At 46.2% G+C, this 25,169-nt stretch overlaps 1 protein-coding gene across 1 annotated transcript in view; it reads right to left on the bottom strand.

The window, feature by feature from the left end:
• LOC144770057 (ATP-binding cassette sub-family A member 10-like) overlaps positions 1–25,169 on the bottom strand; it is a 1,719,125-nt gene that overhangs the window by 1,456,797 nt on the left and 237,159 nt on the right. Inside the window, exon 7 of the mRNA XM_078654288.1 lies at positions 16,452–16,590. Coding sequence (XP_078510414.1) covers positions 16,452–16,590 — 139 coding nt within the window. The remainder of the gene's footprint in view (positions 1–16,451; positions 16,591–25,169) is intronic.

Here is a 25,169-nt window from a genome sequence, read left to right as displayed (position 1 = left end):
TGAGACTTTGGACGAGCTTCCTTTTACGCTTAAGTACCTTTGTTGGATCATGGTGTGCCTCACTCTCAGACGGCTGTGGTGCTGGTTCCCAAGTTTGATCCGTATCGTCAGAAGGAGGTGTGCTTGAAGAGGATGTAGACACCACCCTTGATCTCTTCCTTGCTAGGGTTGTGGAAGACAATGAAGGATCAGCAGGAGGAGTGGCTTCCTCAAATGATACCTCGCCTTGATTGTCGATTTCCTGATGTGCCCCTACTTCGGGAGGAACAACTATTGTGGGCACTTGTGACCCTCCATGCACCTCTGCTTGCGCATCTCCTTGCGCTGCCTCTCCTTCCACATGTACTTGGGCTTGTACTTGCACATGTGATTGTTGTTGCGGCTGTGGTTGTTCAACACTCGTCAGATGAGCTACAACAACCTGTGTTGATTGAGGGACATTGCTGCTGCTTTCTTGCGATGAGCCAACATCACTGGTCGATGGTGATTGAACAACTATACTGGCTGCCTCTGCAGCACTCAAGGGCTTGGACTTAAGTTGGCGTGGTGGTGGTGGTGGCACTGAGCCCAATGGAGCGGGGGGGTGCTGCCAGCTTGGTCCCCAGCAGATCCCGCTGCTGCTGCTGCAGGCATACTTTTTTTTTTACTCCCAAAAAAAGGGGTGGGCGGCACACCAGTCTCCTTGGTAACTTGCTTCTTCTGCTCCTTACTGGCACCTTTCTTGCTAGAGGAGCTACGGGTTACTTTTTTTGGGGCCATCCTCTTCAGAGCAGGTCAGCAGGCAGCAGTTGCACGAGTTGCAGAGGGTTCTGTGTCCAGACGTGACGTCGCGTGACGTTATGCTGCACACACCGCTGCAGGACTTCTTCCTGGCACTGGTGGTTCTCTTGAGTCTTCTTGTGCACCTAAAAGCAATGGAAGACAGAGGAACATCAGTTCAGTTATACACCCCAAAAATTCGACAAAACACAGAAAAATGAGCACAATCCCATGCCATCCTTGATGTTTACATTGAAGACACCCCACAGAAAGACTACGGACATGCAAGTATGCAACACTCACTACCCCTGGGCATAATGGATGAAAAGTAGGCAAAATAAGTGCAGGCCTCAGACACTGCCTCTCCTCAAAATGGCCCCTTACACCCCAGGCACATGTTGCCTGTACCAGCCAGCACTCAAGATGGCCACCACCACCACCCACATGGCCAGTCCACATCAACAGTACACCCCCAAAAAACAGAAAAACAGCCAGAAATCACCACAATCCAACGCCATCCATGATGTTTACATTAAAGAGAGTGAGACCACACCACAGGCACACTCAGTCCATGCACCACCCACCACCCCTGGGCAAAAGGCCACACCAGCAGCCCCCCAAAAACGACAAAAAACAATAAAATAAGCCCAATCCCAGCCCATCCATGGCCTCAATTATGTTTAAATTCAAGAAGACACCCCACAGAAAGACTAGGCCCATGCAACACTCACCACCCCTGGGCAAAGGGCCCCACCAGCAGGCCCAAAAAAACGACAAAAAACAATAAAATCAGCACAATCCCAGCCCATCCATGGCCTCAATGGTGTTTAAATTCAAGAAGACACCCCTCAGAAACACTAGGCCCATGCAACACTCACTACCCCTGGGCATAATGGATGAAAAGTAGGCAAAATAAGTGCAGGCCTCAGACACTGCCTCTCCTCAAAATGGCCCCTTACACCCCAGGCACATGTTGCCTGCCTGTACCAGCCAGCACTCAAGATGGCCACCACCACCACCCACATGGCCAGTCCACATCAACAGTACACCCCCAAAAAACAGAAAAACAGCCAGAAATCACCACAATCCAACGCCATCCATGATGTTTACATTAAAGAGAGTGAGACCACACCACAGGCACACTCAGTCCATGCACCACCCACCACCCCTGGGCAAAAGGCCACACCAGCAGCCCCCCAAAAACGACAAAAAACAATAAAATAAGCCCAATCCCCGCCCATCCATGGCCTCAATTATGTTTAAATTCAAGAAGACACCCCACAGAAAGACTAGGCCCATGCAACACTCACCACCCCTGGGCAAAGGGCCCCACCAGCAGGCCCAAAAAAACGACAAAAAACAATAAAATCAGCACAATCCCAGCCCATCCATGGCCTCAATGGTGTTTAAATTCAAGAAGACACCCCTCAGAAACACTAGGCCCATGCAACACTCACTACCCCTGGGCATAATGGATGAAAAGTAGGCAAAATAAGTGCAGGCCTCAGACACTGCCTCTCCTCAAAATGGCCCCTTCTTACACCCCAAGCACATGTTGCCTGTAGCAGCCAGCACTCAAGATGGCCACCACCACCACCCACATGACCAGTCCACATCAACAGTACACCCCCAAAAAACAGAAAAACAGCCAGAAATCACCACAATCCAATGCCATCCATGATGTTTACATTAAAGAGAGTGAGACCACACCACAGGCACACTCAGTCCATGCACCACCCACCACCCCTGGGCAAAAGGCCACACCAGCAGCCCCCCAAAAACGACAAAAAACAATAAAATAAGCACAATCCCAGCCCATCCATGGCCTCTATTATGTTTAAATTCAAGAAGACACCCCACAGAAAGACTAGGCCCATGCAACACTCACCACCCCTGGGCAAAGGGCCCCACCAGCAGGCCCAAAAAAACGACAAAAAACAATAAAATCAGCACAATCCCAGCCCATCCATGGCCTCAATGGTGTTTAAATTCAAGAAGACACCCCTCAGAAACACTAGGCCCATGCAACACTCACTACCCCTGGGCATAATGGATGAAAAGTAGGCAAAATAAGTGCAGGCCTCAGACACTGCCTCTCCTCAAAATGGCCCCTTCTTACACCCCAAGCACATGTTGCCTGTAGCAGCCAGCACTCAAGATGGCCACCACCACCACCCACATGACCAGTCCACATCAACAGTACACCCCCAAAAAACAGAAAAACAGCCAGAAATCACCACAATCCAAACCCATCCATGATGTTTACATTAAAGAGAGTGAGACCACACCACAGGCACACTCAGTCCATGCACCACCCACCACCCCTGGGCAAAAGGCCACACCAGCAGCCCCCCAAAAACGACAAAAAACAATAAAAATAAGCCCAATCCCAGCCCATCCATGGCCTCAATTATGTTTAAATTCAAGAAGACACCCCACAGAAAGACTAGGCCCATGCAACACTCACCACCCCTGGGCAAAGGGCCCCACCAGCAGGCCCAAAAAAACGACAAAAAACAATAAAATCAGCACAATCCCAGCCCATCCATGGCCTCAATGGTGTTTAAATTCAAGAAGACACCCCTCAGAAACACTAGGCCCATGCAACACTCACTACCCCTGGGCATAATGGATGAAAAGTAGGCAAAATAAGTGCAGGCCTCAGACACTGCCTCTCCTCAAAATGGCCCCTTCTTACACCCCAAGCACATGTTGCCTGTAGCAGCCAGCACTCAAGATGGCCACCACCACCACCCACATGACCAGTCCACATCAACAGTACACCCCCAAAAAACAGAAAAACAGCCAGAAATCACCACAATCCAATGCCATCCATGATGTTTACATTAAAGAGAGTGAGACCACACCACAGGCACACTCAGTCCATGCACCACCCACCACCCCTGGGCAAAAGGCCACACCAGCAGCCCCCCAAAAACGACAAAAAACAATAAAATAAGCACAATCCCAGCCAATCCATGACATGAATTATGTTTAAATTCAAGAAGACACCCCACAGAAAGACTAGGCCCATGCAACACTCACCACCCCTGGGCAAAGGGCCCCACCAGCAGTCCCAAAAAAAGGACAAAAATCAGCACAATCCCAGCCCATCCATGGCCTAAATGGTGTTTAAATTCAACAAAACAGTTGTATCATGCACCCCTAACCAACCCTGGTCCTACTGGATACTGTGGCTACCCACAATATAATTTATTTAATGTTCTGAAAAAGTTCCAAAATTTTACTTGCAGCAACTGTAATGCCCCAAACAAACTTACTTGTGAAAGTTGATTTCTAATCCAAAAGTGATCCAAAGACAGTCAAAAAGGCCTCAAATCCAAATATCCAGCAGCACCCACAAAAAGTAATCCTTCCAGCTCCAGATCCAAATGAAAGTGACCAGGAGATGGACAAAGCACTGGGAGGAGCCTGCTGGACAGGAACAGGAAGTTGGAGACTGTGGGGCACTTCCTTCCTCCCCCCCCCAAAATGGACTCCTTGCAAAAAAAAAAGGCCATGCAAATGTCAACCTGAGGAGTGATTCTGATAAAAATCATAATTTTCTGAAGGTTTATCCTGTTTGCTGGTGATTTTCTTGTGCGAAATTGCAAAATCTCTATTTCGCAAGTGCGAGATTGTTCCTTTCCGCCGCAACTACGTGTTCGCAATTGCGAACTCTCGCGAGGTGTGCTGTGCAAGGTGGCAAGCCGCGAGTACGTATTCGCGGGCGACAAACTCCCGCGGGAACACGCAGCAAGATCTAAAATGGTGCGTCACTCGCAAAGAAAAACAACTCGGCAAACGCTAAAATGACGGAAAGTGAACGCCGTGCACCACGCCGCGCGCCGCAACCAAGCAAAAAATCCGCCGCGAGCGGATTCACGGATTTTCGACAAATTCGCGAGCGTTCGCGGATTGCGGATTTGCCGAAAATCCGAAAAATCCGCGAGCGGAGCGGATTTTACGCCCATGCTTATTGATAACAAGTGAAATGCCAGATGGGGATGAACCAGAGTTGAAACTGAGGGTTGGAAAGATTGGTTGGCCTTGTGTTTCTGTGTGTGACTTGTTTATGCAATGATGCAGAAAAGTGTCTACTCACAGAACAATTATTGCTTTGTGCTCCATCTAGCCTAGCGCACGTCTGTACCCGAATGGGACCAGGGGCCAGGACCCCTGCTCAGATGCTGGTCTATTTAATGGAGGAGCTGGGGGATCTGAGAGGAAAAGGCACCACGTTGAAGCTGCCTTTAGAGGTGAGAGTGAGGTTACGGGCAACTGGCTTATTAATTGGTGGAGGAGAGGTAGAGACACAACAGGATCAGGGCTCGAGAGCAGAGGGTGTGGGTCCTGGTAAACCAAACTCGACAAGGATGCATGTAGGCCCAGGAAAAGAATTAAGCGGTATGGTGCTGAATACACGTTCCCTTCAGAAACACAACCTAGAAATCTTCTTGCTAATGCAAGAGGAAGGACCAGATGTGTTAGCCGTAACTGAAATCTAGTTGGAGGTCGGCTCAAAGCCCGATATAGTTGCAGCCTTGCCTCCAGATTATCATATCCTGGCACATAGCCGGCAAGGCAGGAAGAGAGAAAAAGTGGTGGCTGTGATCAGCCAGAAGCACCTTGCCTAGGAGGTTGTAGTAGCAGAAAGTTTGGAAGGGTCGAAGGTCCTGGGGGTGAAACTAGTACTAAAGACCACTTGTGTGGTGGCGGTGGTAGTCTGTCGCCCACTTCGGACAACCCTACTATTCAATGATATGTTTATTAAATTAGTTAGTGACTTGTGCACAAGTTACCAGCAGATAGTAGTGATGGAGGACTTTAACGTCTGGTAGGATCAGGTATCAAGAGAGCCCCAGGCAAGTGGGTTCAGTGAAGGGATGGTCATGCTAGGGCTACAACAACTAGTGGAGTCTCAGACCCATGATAAGGGTCATATGTTTAATTTAATATGGTACACTCATCCGCCAATTAGAATAATAGAGATTGAACCTTGTCGTGTGGTCAGATCATTATCAGATCAAGTTTATAATCTGTCTGCCTAGTCAGCCGGTGCACCAGCCACTGGAGTGGCGCCAGTAAATTATTGGACAAAAATAAGCCAAACCCGTTTGGGGGAGGCATTAAAGGATGCAATGCATCCATTGAACAACAATGAGGATGTTGATCAGCAGAGCAAGAGGTTTCTAGGTGGGATGCAGGAGGCCATAGACATGTTGGCTCCTGCTCAGAGGGATAGAGTAGGAAACAGAGGCAAATGGGCCCCTGGTATACCCCAGCACTACGGGAAGGAAAGCAAAAGCTGTGCTAATACGCAAGGAAATGGTGGAAGCTGTGCTGGGCATATATAAAGGAGTGAACAGAGCAACTAAAGCAGAGTGTTATAAGTTAAGGATTAAAAAAGCAAGTGATACTCAAAGGGAGACTTTTGTTGAGGGAGTTGAGCCAAACCAAAGAACAGAAGGCAGTCCTGGATCCAGAGGACGGTAATGAGATGCACGACTTCTTCCTAAAGAAAAATAGTCATGTTCTAACTGAAGTAATAAACACCTGGTGTTGTCCATGTCCACTGATAGTGAATGAGGTGCCTGTCTTTCAGGGTGAGAAGCTTTCAGTGTTCCCACCATTGGATCATGAGGCCTTAGCAAGGGCAATGGCAGCAGTTAAATCTGGCCTGCCGAAAGAACCTTGCCCTCCCAAGGTGTTCTAAATGGCCTTTCCGAGTCGAGGGTGAGCGGCTCTCCCTTCTAAAATCATCCCTTGAGGTAGGGAAAGTACCACACAGTTTTAAGAAAGCAATAATAATCCCATTTCATAAGAAGACAGAGGCAGACCCTACCACCCAGTATCTAGGTTACCTTTTCCAGCTACGATTGTGGAAAAACATGTACACAGAATACTTGGAGAATTTATGGAGGAGCACCAACTGCTCCATGCTTGCCAGACAGGTGTAAGGGCCCATCACAGTACGGAACTGGTGATACTTTCGGTAATGGATGAGCTCAGGCTGGCGGCAGATAGGAACAAGCCCTTCGTTTTTTTTTGTCAAATCTGTTTATTGGCATTTATACTTTATAAGCATTGTAAATGTGTGTGTCTTGTAAAGCGCCCTGCTACCCGGAGGCGTCCTGGCGCTATAGACCGCTGGGGAACCCGTCCTGGCTTTCCCTGTGAGATGTTCCCTTTCTGGGTATCTCCAAGGTGAAACCAGGCATCCTCGGCATTTGTGGGGGGCCGTTGTGGAGATGAGGCAAGCTAATGCCCAGAGTTTCCGAGTGTGATCCCTGGTTAGAGTAAGCGCCTAGGCGAGAATTATCGAGTCCGCTGACCCTGGTTCACAACCCTGCCGCGTCAGGGATTGAACCCTGGTCCCGGGCCGTCTTCTGCTTTCAGGTCTGCCGCCTCTAACCAGTGAGCCACACCACTCCACTTACAGTACTCGTGAAATTCCATACATTTCATCGCTGTGGTTATAGCAAGCGTCCATGTATATAGATCGTATTGAGTCCCCTGGGCACTGCAGTGTGACACATGAATATAATCAGATGTAGTACATGCACCAGGAGATGTCTACAGTCAAGAGGGGCCAGTGCGGCCCAGCCCAGCACACAGAAATGATTTTTTTATATGAACAGTACAATTCTTTTTTAAAGCAAACAAACAAACTGCGGCATGGTCACAGATATCCAGTATGTGCTGTCCCCCTTCCTATTCCTGACCTCCAACAGTCCCCCCCACTACCCCGCCCACACGCGATCCAGCCCCCACTGTTCCCCTTTGCTTCCGCACCGTATAGTGCACCGGTCTAAATGTCAGGTACATTGTCTGCAGTGTGCCACCCCAACCTCCAGTGTGCCCGGCTAATCCTGCACCACTCCCCCGCCCGCAGCGCTTTCCGCTGAGTGTAGCGCGATGATCATGCATTCCCAGTGCTCTGTGATAGGTTCCCTGTGGAGCCCCACTGTTTCCTCCCGCCGTATGGCAGTCCATTCCGCCCGGGCCCATGCTTGAAGGGACAGGGTCCAGGCCCGCACGCTAGGAGGATCCCGCGCCTTCCACCTCTTCGTGAGGAGGCGCGTCGCCACTACCATCCCCAGGTCCAGGAAACGAGACGATACCTTATCTTTGGGAAGCCTCTTGAAATTATGCAAGAGGTATTCAGGCCAGTTACAGGGGATGGTGCGTCCAGTACATTGCTGAAGGAGCCTGCTAATGTCCCCCAGTAGGTGCCCAGCCCTGGACAGTGCCACAGAAGGTGAAGAAGATCGGCCTTTATCTCACCGCACCGTGGGCAGGACGCATCTGTTCTGTGGAAGTATTTGTTAATTAAGGCAGGAGTGAGGTAGGCCCTGTGAACAATATATACCTGGATCTGGCGAAGCGCATATTTCTGGGGATGCGCACTGGACTTTTTAGAATTCTCTACCATTCTTTATCAGCGAGTACTCGTCCCAAATCCCGCTCCCATTTGCCACGCAGTGGGTCCAAATTTAGTTCCGTGTGCGCCCTCAAGGATGCAGCAAACCATCTGACCAGGTGTCTACCCCTACCCATGACGTGAAGGTATTGTATAGTTAGATGCTGCTTAGGCTATTTTGTGACATCCCCCCACCTATTCGTCATGAAGGGAGCGATGGAGCAGGAACCCCCCTGGAAGAAGTCCATCATCAGCGACCAGTGTCTCATACGGTATCAGTGCCCCTCGCTGTACAAGTCGCCTAGCGACTGGATGTCAGCTTCATGCCATCTTTCTAACATGAGGCATGTAAGGACCCCCCGCCTCTCGGCGAGCCTTCCAAAGGCACTGCCGGTGCGTAGGGGAGCACTGTCCGTGTGAGTTGCAGTGCCCTACGGAAGCATTTGTACGCCACCGCCAACACTAGTGGGGTGGGGCGCGTCGGGCCACCAGCGGGTGGAATAGCGCAAGGACTCTCTCCAGCGTGTGTAGTGGATCGCCCGTAGCCGTGTCCTCTCGTCCCCTGTCCGCTAACCATCGGGCAATCCATTGGAGTTGCGCAGCCAGGTAATAATGCTCGAAACAGGGAGCAGCTAATCCGCCTCTATCAGTGGGGAGGAACAATTTCCAGAGCGCCAGCCGATGACGGGACGAGCCCCAGATGAAGTCGCGCAGGACCTTATAAAGCATGGAGAAGAAGGAAGCAGGTATGAATAAAGGCAAGTTAGTGAAGTAGTACAAAAGGCGTTGAAGCATGACCATTTTGGCCAAAGCTACTCTGCCCATGGGCGTCAGCGGAAGCGTGGGCCAGAAGCCAATCTGGATTCTAAGCGGCTTCACCGCTCGTCCCAGATTCCCGTCAAAGAGGTCAGACGGCTGGCGATAGATCTGGATCCCCAGGTACTTGAATGTGTCTGCTTTCCATTGGACTCTCATGCCGTGCAATCGGAACCCCGGATCGTCTACCTCTTTTGCTGAAAGCAAAGAGGCAGGACTTGCCTGCTTTCACCCGGAGCCCGGAGAGCTCCGCAAATCGGCCCAGCAGACGGTACAGTTGCTCCGGGATGTGGCTTACATCCCTGACGAACACTAGCAGGTCATCGGCATATAGTGACACCTGGTGGGCGCCGTCTCCCAGCGGGATGCCATCGCCCAGTGTCTGTCTAATTGCTGCAGCCAGGGGTTCCATGGCCGGTGCAAAGAGCAATGGGGACAGAGGACACCCCTGTCGAGTGCCCCCGCCACTGCCTCCGAGACGTAGGGTCCCAACTTCACACGAACCACTGGGTTACGGTGCAAGAGGTCCACCATCTGCAGGAAGTCAACATCTAGTTCATATTTCTCCAACACTGACTTCAGGTAGCCCCACTCTAGACAGTCGAAAGCCATTTCCAGATCTAACACCAGGCACCCTGCTCGAGGCCAGGATCCTGTTGCTACCGCTGCCACCCTAAAATATCTCCTGAGGTTCAGTGAGGTAGACCGCGCCGGCACAAAGCCATTTTGATCCGAATGAACTAAGTGTGGGACCACCGGCGCCAGTCGTTCTGCAAGGATTTTGGCATATACTTTGTAGTCTACGTTAAGCATTGCCAGTGGGTGATATGAGCCCAGTGCCGTAGGGTCTCTGTCTGGTTTGGGCAGCGATACCAGAAATGCCTCCCGTAGAGACGGTGGAAACAAACCTGCGTCTATTGCTGCATTGTACAGTTGGAGGAGCCGGGGCGCTAGAATTTCCCTGTTCGCTTTGTAGTATTCGGCTGGCAGGCCGTCAGGTCCAGGGGATTTCCCAGTCACCAAAGCCTGAATCGCTCCCCCCACTTCCTCTAATGTGAGAGGGGCATTGAGCGCGTCCTTCTGGTCGTCAGTGGCAATGGGTAGAGTAATCGAGTCAAAAAACTAGACCATTACATGCCTAGGGCCAGTGCCTCGGGCCTTATATAGCTGTCTGTAGTGATCAGGCAGTGCCTGGTGAATTTTGCGCTGCGTGTATACCATCTCCCCTCCCCCTGTGCAGATGGCGCCCACCAGTGCACCACGGCCTGTCTTTTGTATCAGCCAGGCCAGCAGGCGGCCAGCCCTATCCGCCTTGGCATGGGTCTTGGCCGTGTGTGCCGCATAATTGTGGCATCTCAGCCTTTCCATGAGGACCGCGTGCTCACCCCTAAGGTCGCTAAGCTTGGCCAAGTGTCTGCCAGTCCCCTCACCTTCCCTCTCGTAGCGCAGAAGCCCGGATTCTAGTCGAGTCAGGGAATCAGACACTGTTTTACAGATGTTCCATGCAGCACCCACACAGTGCCCGCGTATGGTCGCTTTATGTGCATCCCATTCCACCATGGGGTCGCTCGCCGTCTCCGCGATCTGCTCAAAGTAAGCTAGGATGGCAGTGCCCAGTGAAGAGCGAAACTCAGCATCCTCAAGCACAGCTGGCTGTAACCGCCACCTGGGCACAGGGGGCCGGTCCGCTTCCCAGCTAGGCTGGAATAATAGGGGATTATGGTCTGAATGTGTCCTACCCAGATATTCTGTCCTGGTCAGGAGGGTGAGCAATGACTGGGAGCCTAATATGCGGTCTAGGCGGACATGGAGGCGTTGGACTGGTGAGTAGTATGAGTATATTTTATCGGCAGGGTGCTGCATGCGCCAAAGGTCATAATTTCCCCAATGTGTAAGCCAGTCCTACAATGCCTGTGCATTCGATGTTACTGCTGCAGCTCGAAGGGGGGGGGAGGACCGGTCCAGGTGTGTGTCAAGAACCATATTAAAGTCCCCGCCCAGTAACCAAGGGAGGCCCGCGTATGGATGTAAGGTTTGGTTTAGGTTTTCCAAGAATAGGTGCTGACCTGTGTTGGGGGCATATAGAGACCCCAGGAGGACTTCCTACCAGTTTAGCTTCGACTTTGCTAGAGAGTATCTCCCCTCTGGGTCTACCCGAGCGTCCTCGCAGATAAACAGGACATTTGCCCTCACCCAGATCAGCGTGCCGCGCGCGTGCGCTGAGAATGTTGTGCCATATATCTGACCTCTCCTGCGTCTGCGGAGTCTATCGAGCTCTGTCCTGGACATGTGTGTCTCCTGGAGTAGTGCAATCTCCACCCTGTGCCGTTGGAGATAAGAGTAGACAGAGTAGCGACGCGCCGGGGTGAGAATGCCGCGGATGTTCCAAGTCACGATGCTAGTGCATGCCATGTGTGAAGTCGACGTATCGTCGCGCGGGGGCTGAGGGGGTCGCCCCAGGAGGGGCCAATGGGCAGCTGCTCGGGGGAAGTAATCCGTGTGCCGCTTCTGAATCGTAGAAACAATAATCAACAATGCAACAGGGTGGGCGAGTTCCCAACAGGGCATACGTCCAAACCAAAAAACAAAAGTGTGTCTACCACTTAGCGATATGCTATCTTAACGCAGTGTGTATGCGGTGGAGCATGCAGCCAGCAGTCAAGTTAAGGCGCTCCCTTGCCTAGGGCCTGTGAGTGTCTGAGAGGTGCTTGAGGGTGACTAAGGTGTGTAGTGTGCAACGCCTGCGCTGGCCGCCTATGCGGGCCTTCTGTGCACACCCAGGAGTCAGTGTTGCCCAATCGCAGGTCTGAAAGCGCCCCCGCCTGGCTCGGGTGGTATATGTGCTCCAGATAGTGCCAGCTTTGGGACCTAGTGTCATACTCTGACAGCACGCTGCACAACAGGTAGGTAAAGGATATAGTGAATAGTGTATGCAGGGCCAACTCCTCAATCCGGCCATCAGAGTCCGGTAGCCAATCACATAATAAAGTCAGCTGTCTGTGGTGTTACCACAGGCAAGTTTATGTCATCTGACAGTACAGTGGAAGGCGAGGATGAACTGCTCACATTCAAATCACTCTGCTGTCTGGCGTCAGAACTGCCAGTGTTGCTTGCCACTCCTAGCGTCGCCACCGCCTCCAGCGCTTCGTGTCATTCCTGTCGAATCTTTTCCGGGCTAGGGGCAACCTGGCCTATGTCTGCGCTTCGACGAGTCCCTCTCTTCCTCCTCCGCCTCCTGGAGGGTGCCGAGAAGAACCTAGACTGCAGGCGATATCAGGGTCGTAGTGCCTCCTATGCGCCGGCAGCCTCAGGATTCGCAGGTGAGCTTGCAGGGAGCTGCAGTGGGCTGTGTCCGTTGCCTCAGCTCCCCAGGACCTCTCCGCTGAGGTCTCTGCTTCGCCTCCGGCACGGACTCGGGCGCGGGATCCCACCCAACCCCTCTGGGTACCTCCAGTCACTCGCCACACGCCGCCTGCTGCAGGGTCGCTCCCCCCCACGCGATGGCCGCTCACGCCCGGTCTCTGAGGCGCTGGAGCCCTGGCCGGACTCTATTGCCTCCCGACGTGTTCTCCATGGTGTCACCAAAGGCTCCCAGGGGCGCCGAGGCCGCAGGTGGCTTTCGCGCCTCCGGCGGCTCTTCAGCGGTGTCGCAGCCCCGGCCTCGTTTCTCCCCCGCTGTTGCCTGGATTCAAGCCGCTCCACGTCCCGGTGGCCTCGTTACACTTTCGCACGCCAGCTCTGCGTGTTCTGGCTTGTAAGAGAGCACCTCAGCAGGATAATTTCAGGATAGTTGGGGCCCCGTGGTCGGAGCTCTACCAAGTCGCATCCGCCATGTTCAGGAACAAGCCCTTCGTGCTGACTTTGTTGGATCTTACAGCTGTTTTTGACACTGTTGACCATCAAGTGCTGATGGATCAATTATGGGTGCAGCGGATCACAGGTTCTGCCTTTTGGCAGATCTCCTCCTTCCTGAAGGATCTGTCACAGAAGGTACAGAGGGGTGGCTATGTATCTAGAGAAAGAGTACTCCTGTGTGGGGTTCCCCAGGGAGCTGCACTGGCATCACTTTTATTTAACATCCATTTCTGCCTTTGGTGGTGGCACTAGCACAGCTGGACCGCCAACTGAATAATTATGCAGATGACACCCAGCTGATACTGGGAATTGATAAGCGCAGTTGAATGTGCAGAACACCCTTAGGTTTACGATGAATTTGATGATGGCTACCTTACTCAAAGTGAACCCAGATAAGACACCAAAGGTAATGCTTGGATGGATGTTATTTGGCCCCAGGAGTTAGGTGCTACCCCGACACCTGTGCCGATTATGAAGAGTCCGGGTATTAAGTATGATGTGAAGTTGGCAATGACCGGGCAGGTGAAGACAGTCGTGGGAATCTGCATGGGCCTTACTTAGGCAACTTCGGAAACTGGTGCCTCTTCTATTTTTCACAACAATGCGAACAGTGGTGGCAGCACTGACTGTATCGTGGCTGGATTATGGCAATGTTTTATACATTGGGCTCCCAGTTAAGCAGCTGGGTAAGCTCCAAGTAGTTATGAATGGCGCTGAAAGACTAATATGTAATCTACCAAGACAGTCGCATGCCTCGCCCTTGTTGACACAATTGCACCAGCTTCAAGTAAAGCAGAGGGCCAGGTTCAAGGGTGTATGCATTGCACAGAAGGCCCTGTATGGGACAGTACATTCTAAGGCAATTTGTACCGGGATGCTGTCTTCCTCCGAAGAAATTTTGCTGACCTGCCCAGGTTGAAACAAATTGACTATGGGCGGTCGGGCTTTCTCTGTCCTGATACCTCAGCTGTGGAATGGACTCCCGGAAAGTCTGCGAAGAAAAAACCCTCTCCTTCTATTTCAAAAGAGGTTGACAACTTTTTTTGTATAAACATGCCTTTGGATATTATAGAGTCTGTTTGAATGTCTCTGTTAAAGATTAGCTGGTGTTAGGCTAACCATAAGACAAGCGCTACCAAACTGCTGGCGCTATATAAGTGCCACTAACATAACTTAAAATCTTGTTGCAATACATGAGTAGTTCATAGTCCCTCCAGAACAAAGGTTTATTCACAACTGTTTTTATCTGCCTGCCTGATTAATATTAACAAGGCAGGAATTCAACTGTGGCACCTAGTGAAAAGTAACAAAATGCGGGAATGGAGGCCTTCATGGGACAGCAGACCTCTATCCCATCATTCACATTCATTATGTATCGGCATTGTGATCCTGCCCTTTAACGAACAGGGTCACAATGGAATAAACAGTGTAAATGGAAAGTTATGGAATACCGCTGTCACTACTTCCGGGTGCAAGCGGCCTGCACAAGCAGGGTTTGAGCTATCCAATTTTGACTTTGTGAATGGCTACAGTCTGTCCTCTTCAGGCTCTTGATGACTCCAAGATTAGTGGAACTACGGTTGTGTCAGTGGTCCAAAGAGCAAGCAAGGGGTAGTAGCTGTAATTCATGTTACCCATAATTCATGTCTATGTTTAGATACGTAAAAATTAAATTAATCAAATAACATTGGAACAATTGCATGCTATGTACTACCATGAACAGAATTATGAAAATGGACTATGTAAGAGGACTTTTTAGTTGCAAATTAATATTCCCCTTTCGATCGCTCAGTCATGCAATTTTTTTTTATCCCCAAAGAATGTATAAGATGTTATAGCGCATTCCCTGCAAAGTCTTTCTATCAAAATTTTATATTTTTTAATCTGATTAAAACAGTCATGAAGCTGCACTAAGATTTCTGAAGCATTTGTACATTTTTTGCAATTTAAGTTCTATTTATTTGAACCTATTTATCTTTTAAGCATGTGCTTTCTACATGGATGTCTCCTATATCTTGTTGATTATTCCTGTTCTTTGTATCCCTGCATCTTTACATTGTCGGTTATGCTAACTTTAATGTGCCTCCTCAATAACCCCTTCCATGCTGCCGTCGGCCAATGGCCGACGTGGCCCCGCCTGTTTTTCAGAACTGCCGCCCTGCCGCAAAATCGTGGCAGCGGCAAACGGGTTAAGGTCTCTAAAGTACATTGGATAAAGTACAGGAGAAATTTTAAAAAATAAGTACATTCTTTGTCATTGGATAATCTTTGATGCCCTTCATTTAGAATGCATAGGAGCGTATTCACAAACAACAATTTCTAGTATGTTTCGTAGTACTACAAACATTATTCACAAACCTTCGTGCGGAATTTACACCTCTGCCTCCTCTATCTTTTTTCTCTGCGGATCTCTCCACCCGAAGTGCACATTCTTTGCACAGGTAAGTATATGTTTTTGTAATAAATATGAGAGGGACAGAGGCGAGTGGCTGAAAATAGGGATTACTTCCTACTAAAGAGGAGGGGGAAGGGAGGAGTAAGGAGGCCTTAAAGGTTAGTCGGGGTTTGGGGAGGGTTCTCCCAATTCTTTAAAGAATAAATCTAGTCCTATTCACAAACTGCACTTCTAAAGTTACTACAGCCAAATAGGGACCCAAAACTCTAGTAAAGAGCTCCAGTTAAAAGATGAAGTAATTCCAGGACCACAATGGCCAACCACTGGACATTGGACATTTTTTGTCTTAAGTTCTACATCTAGAATAAATATATAATATACATTTTCTTTAATATTTAACAAAAAATATTAGAACAGACTTAGATGCCCTCCTGGGTGGCGGAGATATAAAGTATAGGGAAATGTAAAAAATGTATGAAAGTTGAAAAAAAGTTTATGAAATAGTAAGCTAGATTACTGTTATATATTTATTCTAAATATTGAACTTAAATAACGTTTTAATGTAAATATCTTAAATTCAATTTAAAGGTTCACAAGTTCAAATTAAAAATGATTTCCCACCTAAAGTAAAAACATTACATTATTTTATTATTCATTAATAGTCATTAAAAAAGATGTATACAAGTCGGTAAAAGTAATTTTATCACAGTTTAATAAAATGTATAGCAATATTTTTAAATGCAAAATAGGTGTTAAATATTTTATAATTAAATAAAAAAATATGTTATAGCTTTATATATTTGTTTAACATTAAACAATATTTAATTATATTTTTGAATACATAAAATAGTTTGATTTAAATTAACATTATTTCCTGTGGGGTTTACATTTAAGCCCCTTCCTCCTTTAGTTTCTGTTGTAGGGTGTGGCACTACATGGGTTTGCCCATGTGTGGTGCTAGACTTGTTACTGTTTTTTGTAGTAGTAACTTCAATTTGTAAGTAAGGCTCCTCTCCCTTTATCAGTGGTGGAGACATGTAATTTTACATTTTTCAAAAGGAGCAAAGTTACTACAAAGTGTAAAAGTAAACTAATACATTACTCACAAGTGTAATTACCTTTGACAATACCTCTGTCAGAGTCTTAATTGGTATTATCCAGCACACATAAACAAACACACTGAGATTTCAAGATGAGACTTACAGAGGCAATACCATAGAGGAAGAACAGGAGGAAGATCACAAGGTAACTGGAATCAAGCAGCAATGTATTCGTTATAATTACTGCCAATAGACTGGCCATAATAAATATAAATCCAGCATACAGTAGACACCAGGACAGCCTAAAAAGAGAAAAAATACAAAGGAATTACTATTGGTACATTAAAATGTAGATAGTCAGACCAAAATTATCAAATCACTGGTACGAATGTTTCAACGGTCTTCTTGCAAGTGGCAACACATCTTGTTTAATGATCTATGCTTCGTAAAATTAGCCCTCGCAGCTATCTATCATCTCAAATTTAAAAGCCATACTGACAACTGCATTAAATAATGGTCTTGCGTAGATATTAGTCTAATGGGTTCAACTAGATGATGTTACCATAAACAAATTATATTTAATTAACAATTATCAGATAGAAATGTTTCCATAATTTCTTCTTGTACATAAGGCTGCAGAGATACAATATCATGTAGGCAGCTCCTCGGTACACTATATGGAATACACTTAGAAGAGAATCCTCTAAGGAGGGCTACCCGAAGAGAGAGGGTCTGTAAGAGACACTTTTTTAATCAGACAATAGGTGGTGACTTAGGTTTGTGGGAATGTAAATTTGAAAAGTTTTGATTGAGTAGAATATTGAATATAGCATATTAGAACGAGAGTGACATTAACATTATTAGGAAAAGATTATGGAAAACATGTAAACCTAAATCAGATAATATTATTTTATTATTATTTTACAAGAAACCCACTCATACAAGCGACAATATTAATAAAAAAAAAAATCCTTGGCTTGAACAACCCATTTAAGCTGGTTGGGGTGAAACTAGAAGAGTGGCCTGAATTAAGGTTCATCATATATCGGTTGATCTGTTGGGTGATGAATTATAGCAAGTCTTACAATGCAAGAACAAAGCATGAATTAAAGAAACATATGATAATTAACATATATAACCCCAATCAGAAAGATACCTTACCCATCCAGAGAATGACTATTTAACTGCATATATTACAGGCATCATACATTCTAAGTGGGACTTGAAATGCTGTAATAGTTCCAATTGGTGAACCAATTATAATAAGGGGGAGTATAAACTTAGATTCAGACAAACTATTTCAGTTTCAGATTGAATCAATCTAGTATAATAATAAATAATCCACATTTGTAAAGCGCACAATCACCCGTTAGGGTCTCTAGGCGCTGGGGGCCGTCGGGAAGATTAAGCAAGCTATTGCCCAGAGTCACATGGTGCTGGGCTAACCTGCCGCCGGAGCCGGGGATCGAACCGTGATCCCCAGATTCCAGCGTCAGTCGCCCTGGCCGCAGCGCCACACCTCTTCCCTAGTGCAAACCTTATTTCCAAAGATCACTGTTAATTTATTTTTCTTTCATAAACTTCAGCAATTTTTAAGAATGTACTACTTTCTAGTGTCCAGAAGTCTACAAAATGCTTCTACTATGATTTAAATAGCTTCTCAAGGTATATTAGATCATGCAATTAATAATATTACACTAAGAGCCTCGATTATACAATAGTTCCTCAATGCAATAAAAACATTAAATGGAAACCCCTTCTAGATGAGATGTACTGGCACAAGACTGGGGAACATATCAACTTGTTTAAATGAACTATATTAAATCAGCAGACTTTAACACCAAGTGAGATAAATTTAAAGGAAACACTCGAGGTCTGACTGCTCAATACTTGATTAAACTATTCAAGGAAGGGAATCCTGGCGTTCAAACATTTGAGATGAGATAATTCAGTTAGATCTAATTATTTTCGACACAGGCAATGCGCAGTGTAAGAGTCTGAGATCTGTGAAAAAGTCGGAACAACATTGGTGCAATACATATGAAACAAAGAAAAGCTAAGGGTCATTTTAAATAAACAAGAGATGCAAAGCAAAGATGATTAATAAGAAAAGAAATAAAAGTATGTCTTTATTTGAGACATTTTATGAATGGCTATATAAAGAAAAATTTAACTTGCATTTGGAGAACAGTCAATATATTTGTTTACATTAGCCCAGTCCCCCAAATGTATTGATTCTGATCGAGAAGACGTAGAGAGGAGATAAAGAATAATTAAATTATAGATAAAACCAGAAAGCTAAAAAATGGTAACACAGTAGTATTAAATGTCCTACCAACAAAATCTATAAATACGTTTTGTCAATTTTGGATAAACACTTACTATCCCGCTTCATTAAAATTCAAAAACAGCTAAAACCTGAACAAATTGGAAATATACAAATGTATTAGTGTTCAGGAAACAAATACAAGATAATAATGAATATTTATCCTCCAGGCCTATTTTTCGACTAAATTGGAATGCTAACCTATATGCAACTATGACAGCAAGAAGGCTAAATAAATACATTTGTACAGTATCTGCTCTAGCTAACAATGTCACATGGGGATATTTGAAAACGTATGGAGGATATCCGTGCAGTAATCTTCATGCCTGTGCACATATGTAGTAAATGTCAGTCATTAAAGTTGTTGCCAGAAAGGAGTTTAATAGGGTAACATGGAGACGTCTCTGGAAAGAAATTCAAAGATACAATTTTGGCTTGATATGTACTATATGATTAAGATCACTATATCAGAACATAGAAGAATATGTATTAAAAAAAATCAATGCAACCACAAACAAAAGAGATCTGTTGTGGAACATGACTAAGATGGCCCTTTCACCTGGATTATTTTTTTTATATATTAAGCCTCAAGCAATCTGAATTACGCTATAGTCATGAATTTAAAATGGGGCAACACCAAGGGTATCTTTATATAGCTGATCTAACATCTCATATGTCTCTATATTTTTATCTGTGCTGATACCAAACACCCTTTAGCTCAAGAGTCATCTGGGCTGCTTTCTGTCTGCAATGATTTGAATGGAAACATATTTAAATCTTACCTATTTTCTGAGCAAAAGACTTACTGATTAAGTGATATAGCTGACACCCTAGGTGTTATCTTCCCCCCCAAACCTTTTGATTTCTCCCCTCCTGTTTTCCAAATTTTGCTTCCTTTAGCAGTAGGACATGGTGAACTCTACCACTGCAGTGCTAAAGCGTTTGTGCCCTCTCCCTCAAACATGGAAATATTGGCCTACACCAGATTGGTACATTTAATGTACTTATAAGTCCCTAGGATATGGTACTACATTTACCAGGGACCTGTAAATTAATACTGCAAGTGAGTCTGGTATTATGCTACCCATAAACCAGTAGCCCGTTAAAACATCTTAGGCCTGCTGCTGCAGCCTGTAGTGCAGTTTTAAAACTGCCAATTTTACATTGTAAATGAACCTTTTGCTAGGCATAAACTTCCATTTGATCATACATATATGTCACCCTGATGGTAACAACTAATCAGCCCATAGGGCAATGTGCATTCTATTTAACAGGTAGGGCATGTGCCTTTAAGTTTTACATGTCCTAGTAGTGAAAAACACCCAAATTCATTTTTCACTACTATAAGGCCTACCTCTTCCATAGGATAACACTGTGTCATAGTATTACATTTAATGTGCTAAAGTTTGATTGGGAACAGGTAGGAATCGTTTGATTTCAACTGAGTTGTAATTTAAATTCCTCTTAAATAGTAAAGTTGGATTTTAAACCAGAATTCTGGAAATGCCGCTTTTAAAAAGTAGGCATGTTCTTAAATGTATTATCCTAACTATTTGGTGCCTGCAGACTGTATCCTGATTCACATGACTGTGAATATCTTGGAAGTTGGCCTTTGTGCATTCCTACTATTCTTACCAAACAGTGAGACAAAGTGGACCTAGGTTTTGGCAAGATGGGCCATCCTGCCACAATGGGTTAGGTGTTGATGTTCATGTTCCCTGCCCCATTTACATTTCAATGGACTTGCCTCCAGCACACACACAAAGGAACTTTACACCAGTCTTTTTTCACCCCAGACTACTTGACTCCTGGGCAGGAGAAGGAAGGAACTATCCATACCCTGATGTGGAGGTACCCTAGACATTTCCATCACCTTAAAGGCTGGATCCAAGAATAAATATTGGGCCCTCATACCCACTCCTCAGCACACTGCTGGGCCTGCGGAGGACACCCAGGAGGACTGCCTTGTACTTCATAAGACTGCCCTTCTGTTTGTGGTCTGCTTTGTACCTAAGAGGTCTCCCCTGCTGCTTGAGACCTACCTTGCTGCTTGTTCCCAGTGCTACCAAGGTCTAGTTGGCTGGCCTCCTTCGTGAGCTACAGAAACATAACAAGAGCTTGAACCCTACAGCAGACCTCTTTCTGGAGTCCTAACATCCACACATTGGGACTTGTGGCCTGAGAATCAACAGAAGACCGATACCTACCTGCTCGCCGATCTACCAGAGGTGCATCTCAGGATGGCCTGACTTTTTGGTAGGTCATGCCAACATTCTTCTTTAAAGCTTCAAATCTTGTTCAGCGTGACCCCTCCGAAAGGGTATCTGGCATTGTGGAACATTCATGATCTGCAGCCTGAAACTTCAACCCACTGTGGATTTTCGTCTTCCAAAATTGTGGCTAAGTCTAAATGTACAAAACTTCACCGCAACTTCGTCCAGGGATTCCCCACGATATCACCTTCTCCTGGGACACTGCTGGCAGCTTTGCCTCTCTGCACTTTACCTTCTCAGGAACATTTCTTTGAAATTTCTTCTAAGTCCACAGGTAAGCCAAGACCAAGCCCAATTCATCTGGTATACCCGAACCATGTTCCGTTGCGGTGGGACTTAACTTTTGAATTTGCCCAGTCTCGCACGACCAGATACTCTCATTTGGCAATTTGATCTGTTAGGCAACAGATTTCACTTAAAATTCACACATTTTTAAGACCAGTTCTACAGATTGGATTTAGTTTGTTTTAGCTTCATGTTATTTAATAAAATGGTTTTTTTTTCTACATTGGTGTGGTATATAATGCTGGTTGTGTGATGTATAAATAGTTACTGCAGTGCCTCTAAGTTAATTCTGACTGCGTTTGTGCCAAGTTACCAGAGGGTTAAGCAAACTGTAATTTAATGACTTTTGTCAATCACCATGATAGGAATTGTGGTTGTTGCGTGAGAAAGGCATACACCCCTCTCAACCAAAACCCTCACTTTCCTGCAATAAGCCAAATAATGCCAGAGATAAGTGGGACCCTTTCTGTGTACCACTAGCAATTCTAAATGTATCAGTCAAACTGCTATTAATGCATATATTGGCTAAGCGATAGCAGTATAATACCTGCAATGTCTCTCGAATATCATATGATTTTATTGGAGATCACACAAAGTCCCAATTGACATAGTCAAGGGCCTGGAGGTATTTAAGTGTACAACAGCAATGGGTTTGAGTTTACAAGTGCCAAGTCAATTGTGCTGATTAGATTGTGAGTGAGTTCACTCAATACTCTTGGTGGTGTGAAGTCCTTTTTACATAGATCCTTCAGTGCTTGTTCTGCAGGGCTATTTGCTGTATTACTCTGTGAGGTCTGACTCCTCCGATCACTTTGGAATGGCTTTTGTCTGTCATTTAAAAATCATAGCCTCCAAATGGCTAAAGGTTAGTGCATGCCCCACCTATTTTCAAAAATTAACTCCCATGGAGTTTTGCTGCATGAACAAGCAGTAGTGTGCAAGCTGGTTGCAAGCTTTATCTTGCTCTTAATATCAATGTGTGCATTAGTCATATGCTGGGCATAATGACAGCTGCTTTCATACATAATCAGCCCAGCAACAAGTAAATGTGTGTGCTGCGGAGTCCCCTTGTGGACTGCACCATAAGACGTGAGGCAGACTGTCTGTGGTGAGTTTAACGAGGAGAGGTGGCAGTGTTAAGCATTCAGCCACAACTAGTGAAAGGCAGAGCATCGTGAATTCAGAATTTGCTTGTGGGACTGTCCGTCTTCCCTCATCTTAATGGTGGTTTTCCTAACATCCCCGTGTTACTGTTTTATGATCCGGAGCCACGTTGCCCATTCGATTGCGGTGGGTTACAGGCTTTAATTTCTCACCGATGACCAGAAAAAAAAGCATTGGCATAGCAAATAGGTCTCGCCTTTGGGACCTTATAAGTGTTTAGCTATGCAACAGTTGATGTTGTTGCACCAAGTATATGATGCTGGATAACTAAACACTTATAAGGTCCCAAAGGCAAGAACTATTGGCTATGCCAATGCTTTTTACTACCTTCCTTATGGCCGACTGCCTGCTGCTTTGCATAGATCTACAGCGTAGAGTGCGTGCAGCCTCGATTGTCTTGGATGGCAATAGTTGAGGCATGCATTGGTTCTCTAACAAAGACATTGTGGTGGCTACGAAACTGGCAGTTGCAGGAACCATTCCCTCATCTTTTGTGGTAGCATCCGTGGCATATTCTGTCACACTGATTATCCATCCTGGACCTTGCTATCGGTCCTTATGCCTCCTCACAGGGCAGTTGCCTTTCCACAATCTTCTCTGCGATGCCTGGACATACTCCATGGGGGATTAGGAGATACATGGCCTATCTAAGCCAAGGGGTTCAGCGTCTCGCTCCCTTGATCTACATGTCCCCACAAGCATGCCTCGCTATCACTCATCTGGTTATCTTCAAGCTCGGCTCTGGCGGTATTTACCACGCCCTGGCCTGCACATGTAAAAATACTTTCGCCCTGTAGTACAGCAGATTTTATTTGTGTAGAATGGACCGCCTACCTGTTTTCAAAGATCGCAAAAAATCTGCACTCTATTTGTACTGTAGAGATCAGACAAGGCCACATTATCTAGCGCAGCGTCCATTGTAATTCGACCCGGCGGTATTAAAGGGCCTCGCCGAGGCAACAAAAAAACACCCTGCCTAGAGCTCCACAGGTGTAAATGATGAACCACCCGCAAGCATCGCCCCAAGGAACAAAATCTACCCACCACGTTGAGGCAATGAAATACAGTTGAATTGCTCATTCTTATAAAAAAGGATTCAAGGCATTGAAGCAGTCACTTGTGGGGTGAATAAAATAGTGAAAGATAGATACCCTCTCTTCTGTTTTTCCCAATTTTCTTAGCTCACAAGTCACAACACAAAGTAGCTTCTAAACGTACTAGGCGAAATTCTTGAGCAGCCTCAGCAATGTAGGTTGGTACTGACTGATGCTATACTAGTTATCAGTCTGGGTCTTCTCCACTGCACAGCACGGGTGACAAGTCTGTATTCAAATTACTGTCTACTTAGGTAACGGAAGCACAGAGTGTTCGTTTACTCAGGACCCCACAACAAGCCCTGGTGGGAAGGCCGGGATCGTGACTCAGGACTACCAGATTCCCTGGCCAAGGTTTTACATTTTAGATTTCTGTAAACAACAAGGGAACGCTTTACTAATGAAACGTAGCTGTGGCCAAGTAAGCAAAGCAGGTCACTGGGCAGACTGGGAAAGAAAGAATGGTTTAATGAAAATTATAGGTACCTCTCAATCACACGAAAACTTCTGGTCTTCTCGGGGTACTCTCCGTAACCTGAGAAAGGAATCTCCGAGCCACTTGGGGGTAAAAACCACTGCCAGCAGCTTCCTGCCTCCAGACCCCGAGCGGGTGAAGCAATTTGAGGATCTAGTTAGCAAACTATGAAATGGGAGGTTCTATTCAGTCTTAGGTAGCAGGTTTGTTTCAGTGTAACTGTGTAGTGGAGAAAATCTGCAGCATAAATACACATATTTCAGGTGAAGGATAACTATGCTAAGGCTAAGAGTATGCTGGCTGCAGGTTGCCATAGTACGTGTCAAGAAGCCATGCCAAACAAGTGCGCGCGCCTCGCGCCCAAAGTAAAAAGAAGTTTGACGAGAGGCTGCGAGGGGAGAGATGAGGGTGCCTGTGCCTGTTTGCCGTGCCGGAGCGAGCAGGAACCATCTGTTAATTACAAACAGATGGTTTGAAAGCTCGCTCCCGCAAGAGAATCGCCAAACGTGCACGCGTTGCTATTCAAAGCAATGCAATGCGTGCATGTTTTTGAATGCAAAACCGAATCGATTTCAAAAGGTCTTTTTCCTAAGCAAAGCATGCGCGCTGCGTAGGCGAGACCTAAAAATAAAACGAGTCCATCTTTCAACTTGTGCGTGAATAACTGTAATGTCAGCTCAGATTGTTTTGTGTTCCACTGTTTCTGACTGTTTTTCAAAACATTACATGAAAAGTTCATGCACAAACCATGCTGAAACATAAATGGTGATCACAATTATTCATTTCCGTGATCACAAATTGTAAAGTATATTGATGGTCTAACAAGGTTAGTAGTTGCATATGTGTGTTTGAGTCACTTTCTAAAAGTGGCATTTCTAAAATAGTTATATAAAATACAGTTACACCAGTAAACAGGATTTATCACTACTATTATAAACATACCAAACATGTCAACGTCACTCTTTTCTAATCAGGAATTACCACTTAAAAGTATATAAGGGAATTTCCAATGCTAGCCTATGAAACGTGTAGGCCGAAAGTAGTGAAAATCGAAATAGGCTGTTTGTCACTACCAGGACATGCCATACAAAAGGCACATGTCCTACCTTTTACTTGCACAGCACCCTGTCCATGGAGCTACCTAGGGCCTACTTTAGAGGTGACCTCTGTGTAATAAAAGGGGAGGTTAGGGCTTGGCAAGTAGTTTTAAATTCCGAGTCAAAGTAGCAGTGAACTGCACATGCTGGCCCTGCAGTGCCTGGCA

The sequence above is a fragment of the Lissotriton helveticus genome, chromosome 7, assembly GCF_964261635.1.
Source record: "Lissotriton helveticus chromosome 7, aLisHel1.1, whole genome shotgun sequence".
Lineage (NCBI taxonomy): Eukaryota > Metazoa > Chordata > Amphibia > Caudata > Salamandridae > Lissotriton > Lissotriton helveticus.
The sequence above is the reverse complement of the archived record's forward strand: the minus strand, read 5'-3'. Positions and strand labels throughout refer to the sequence as shown.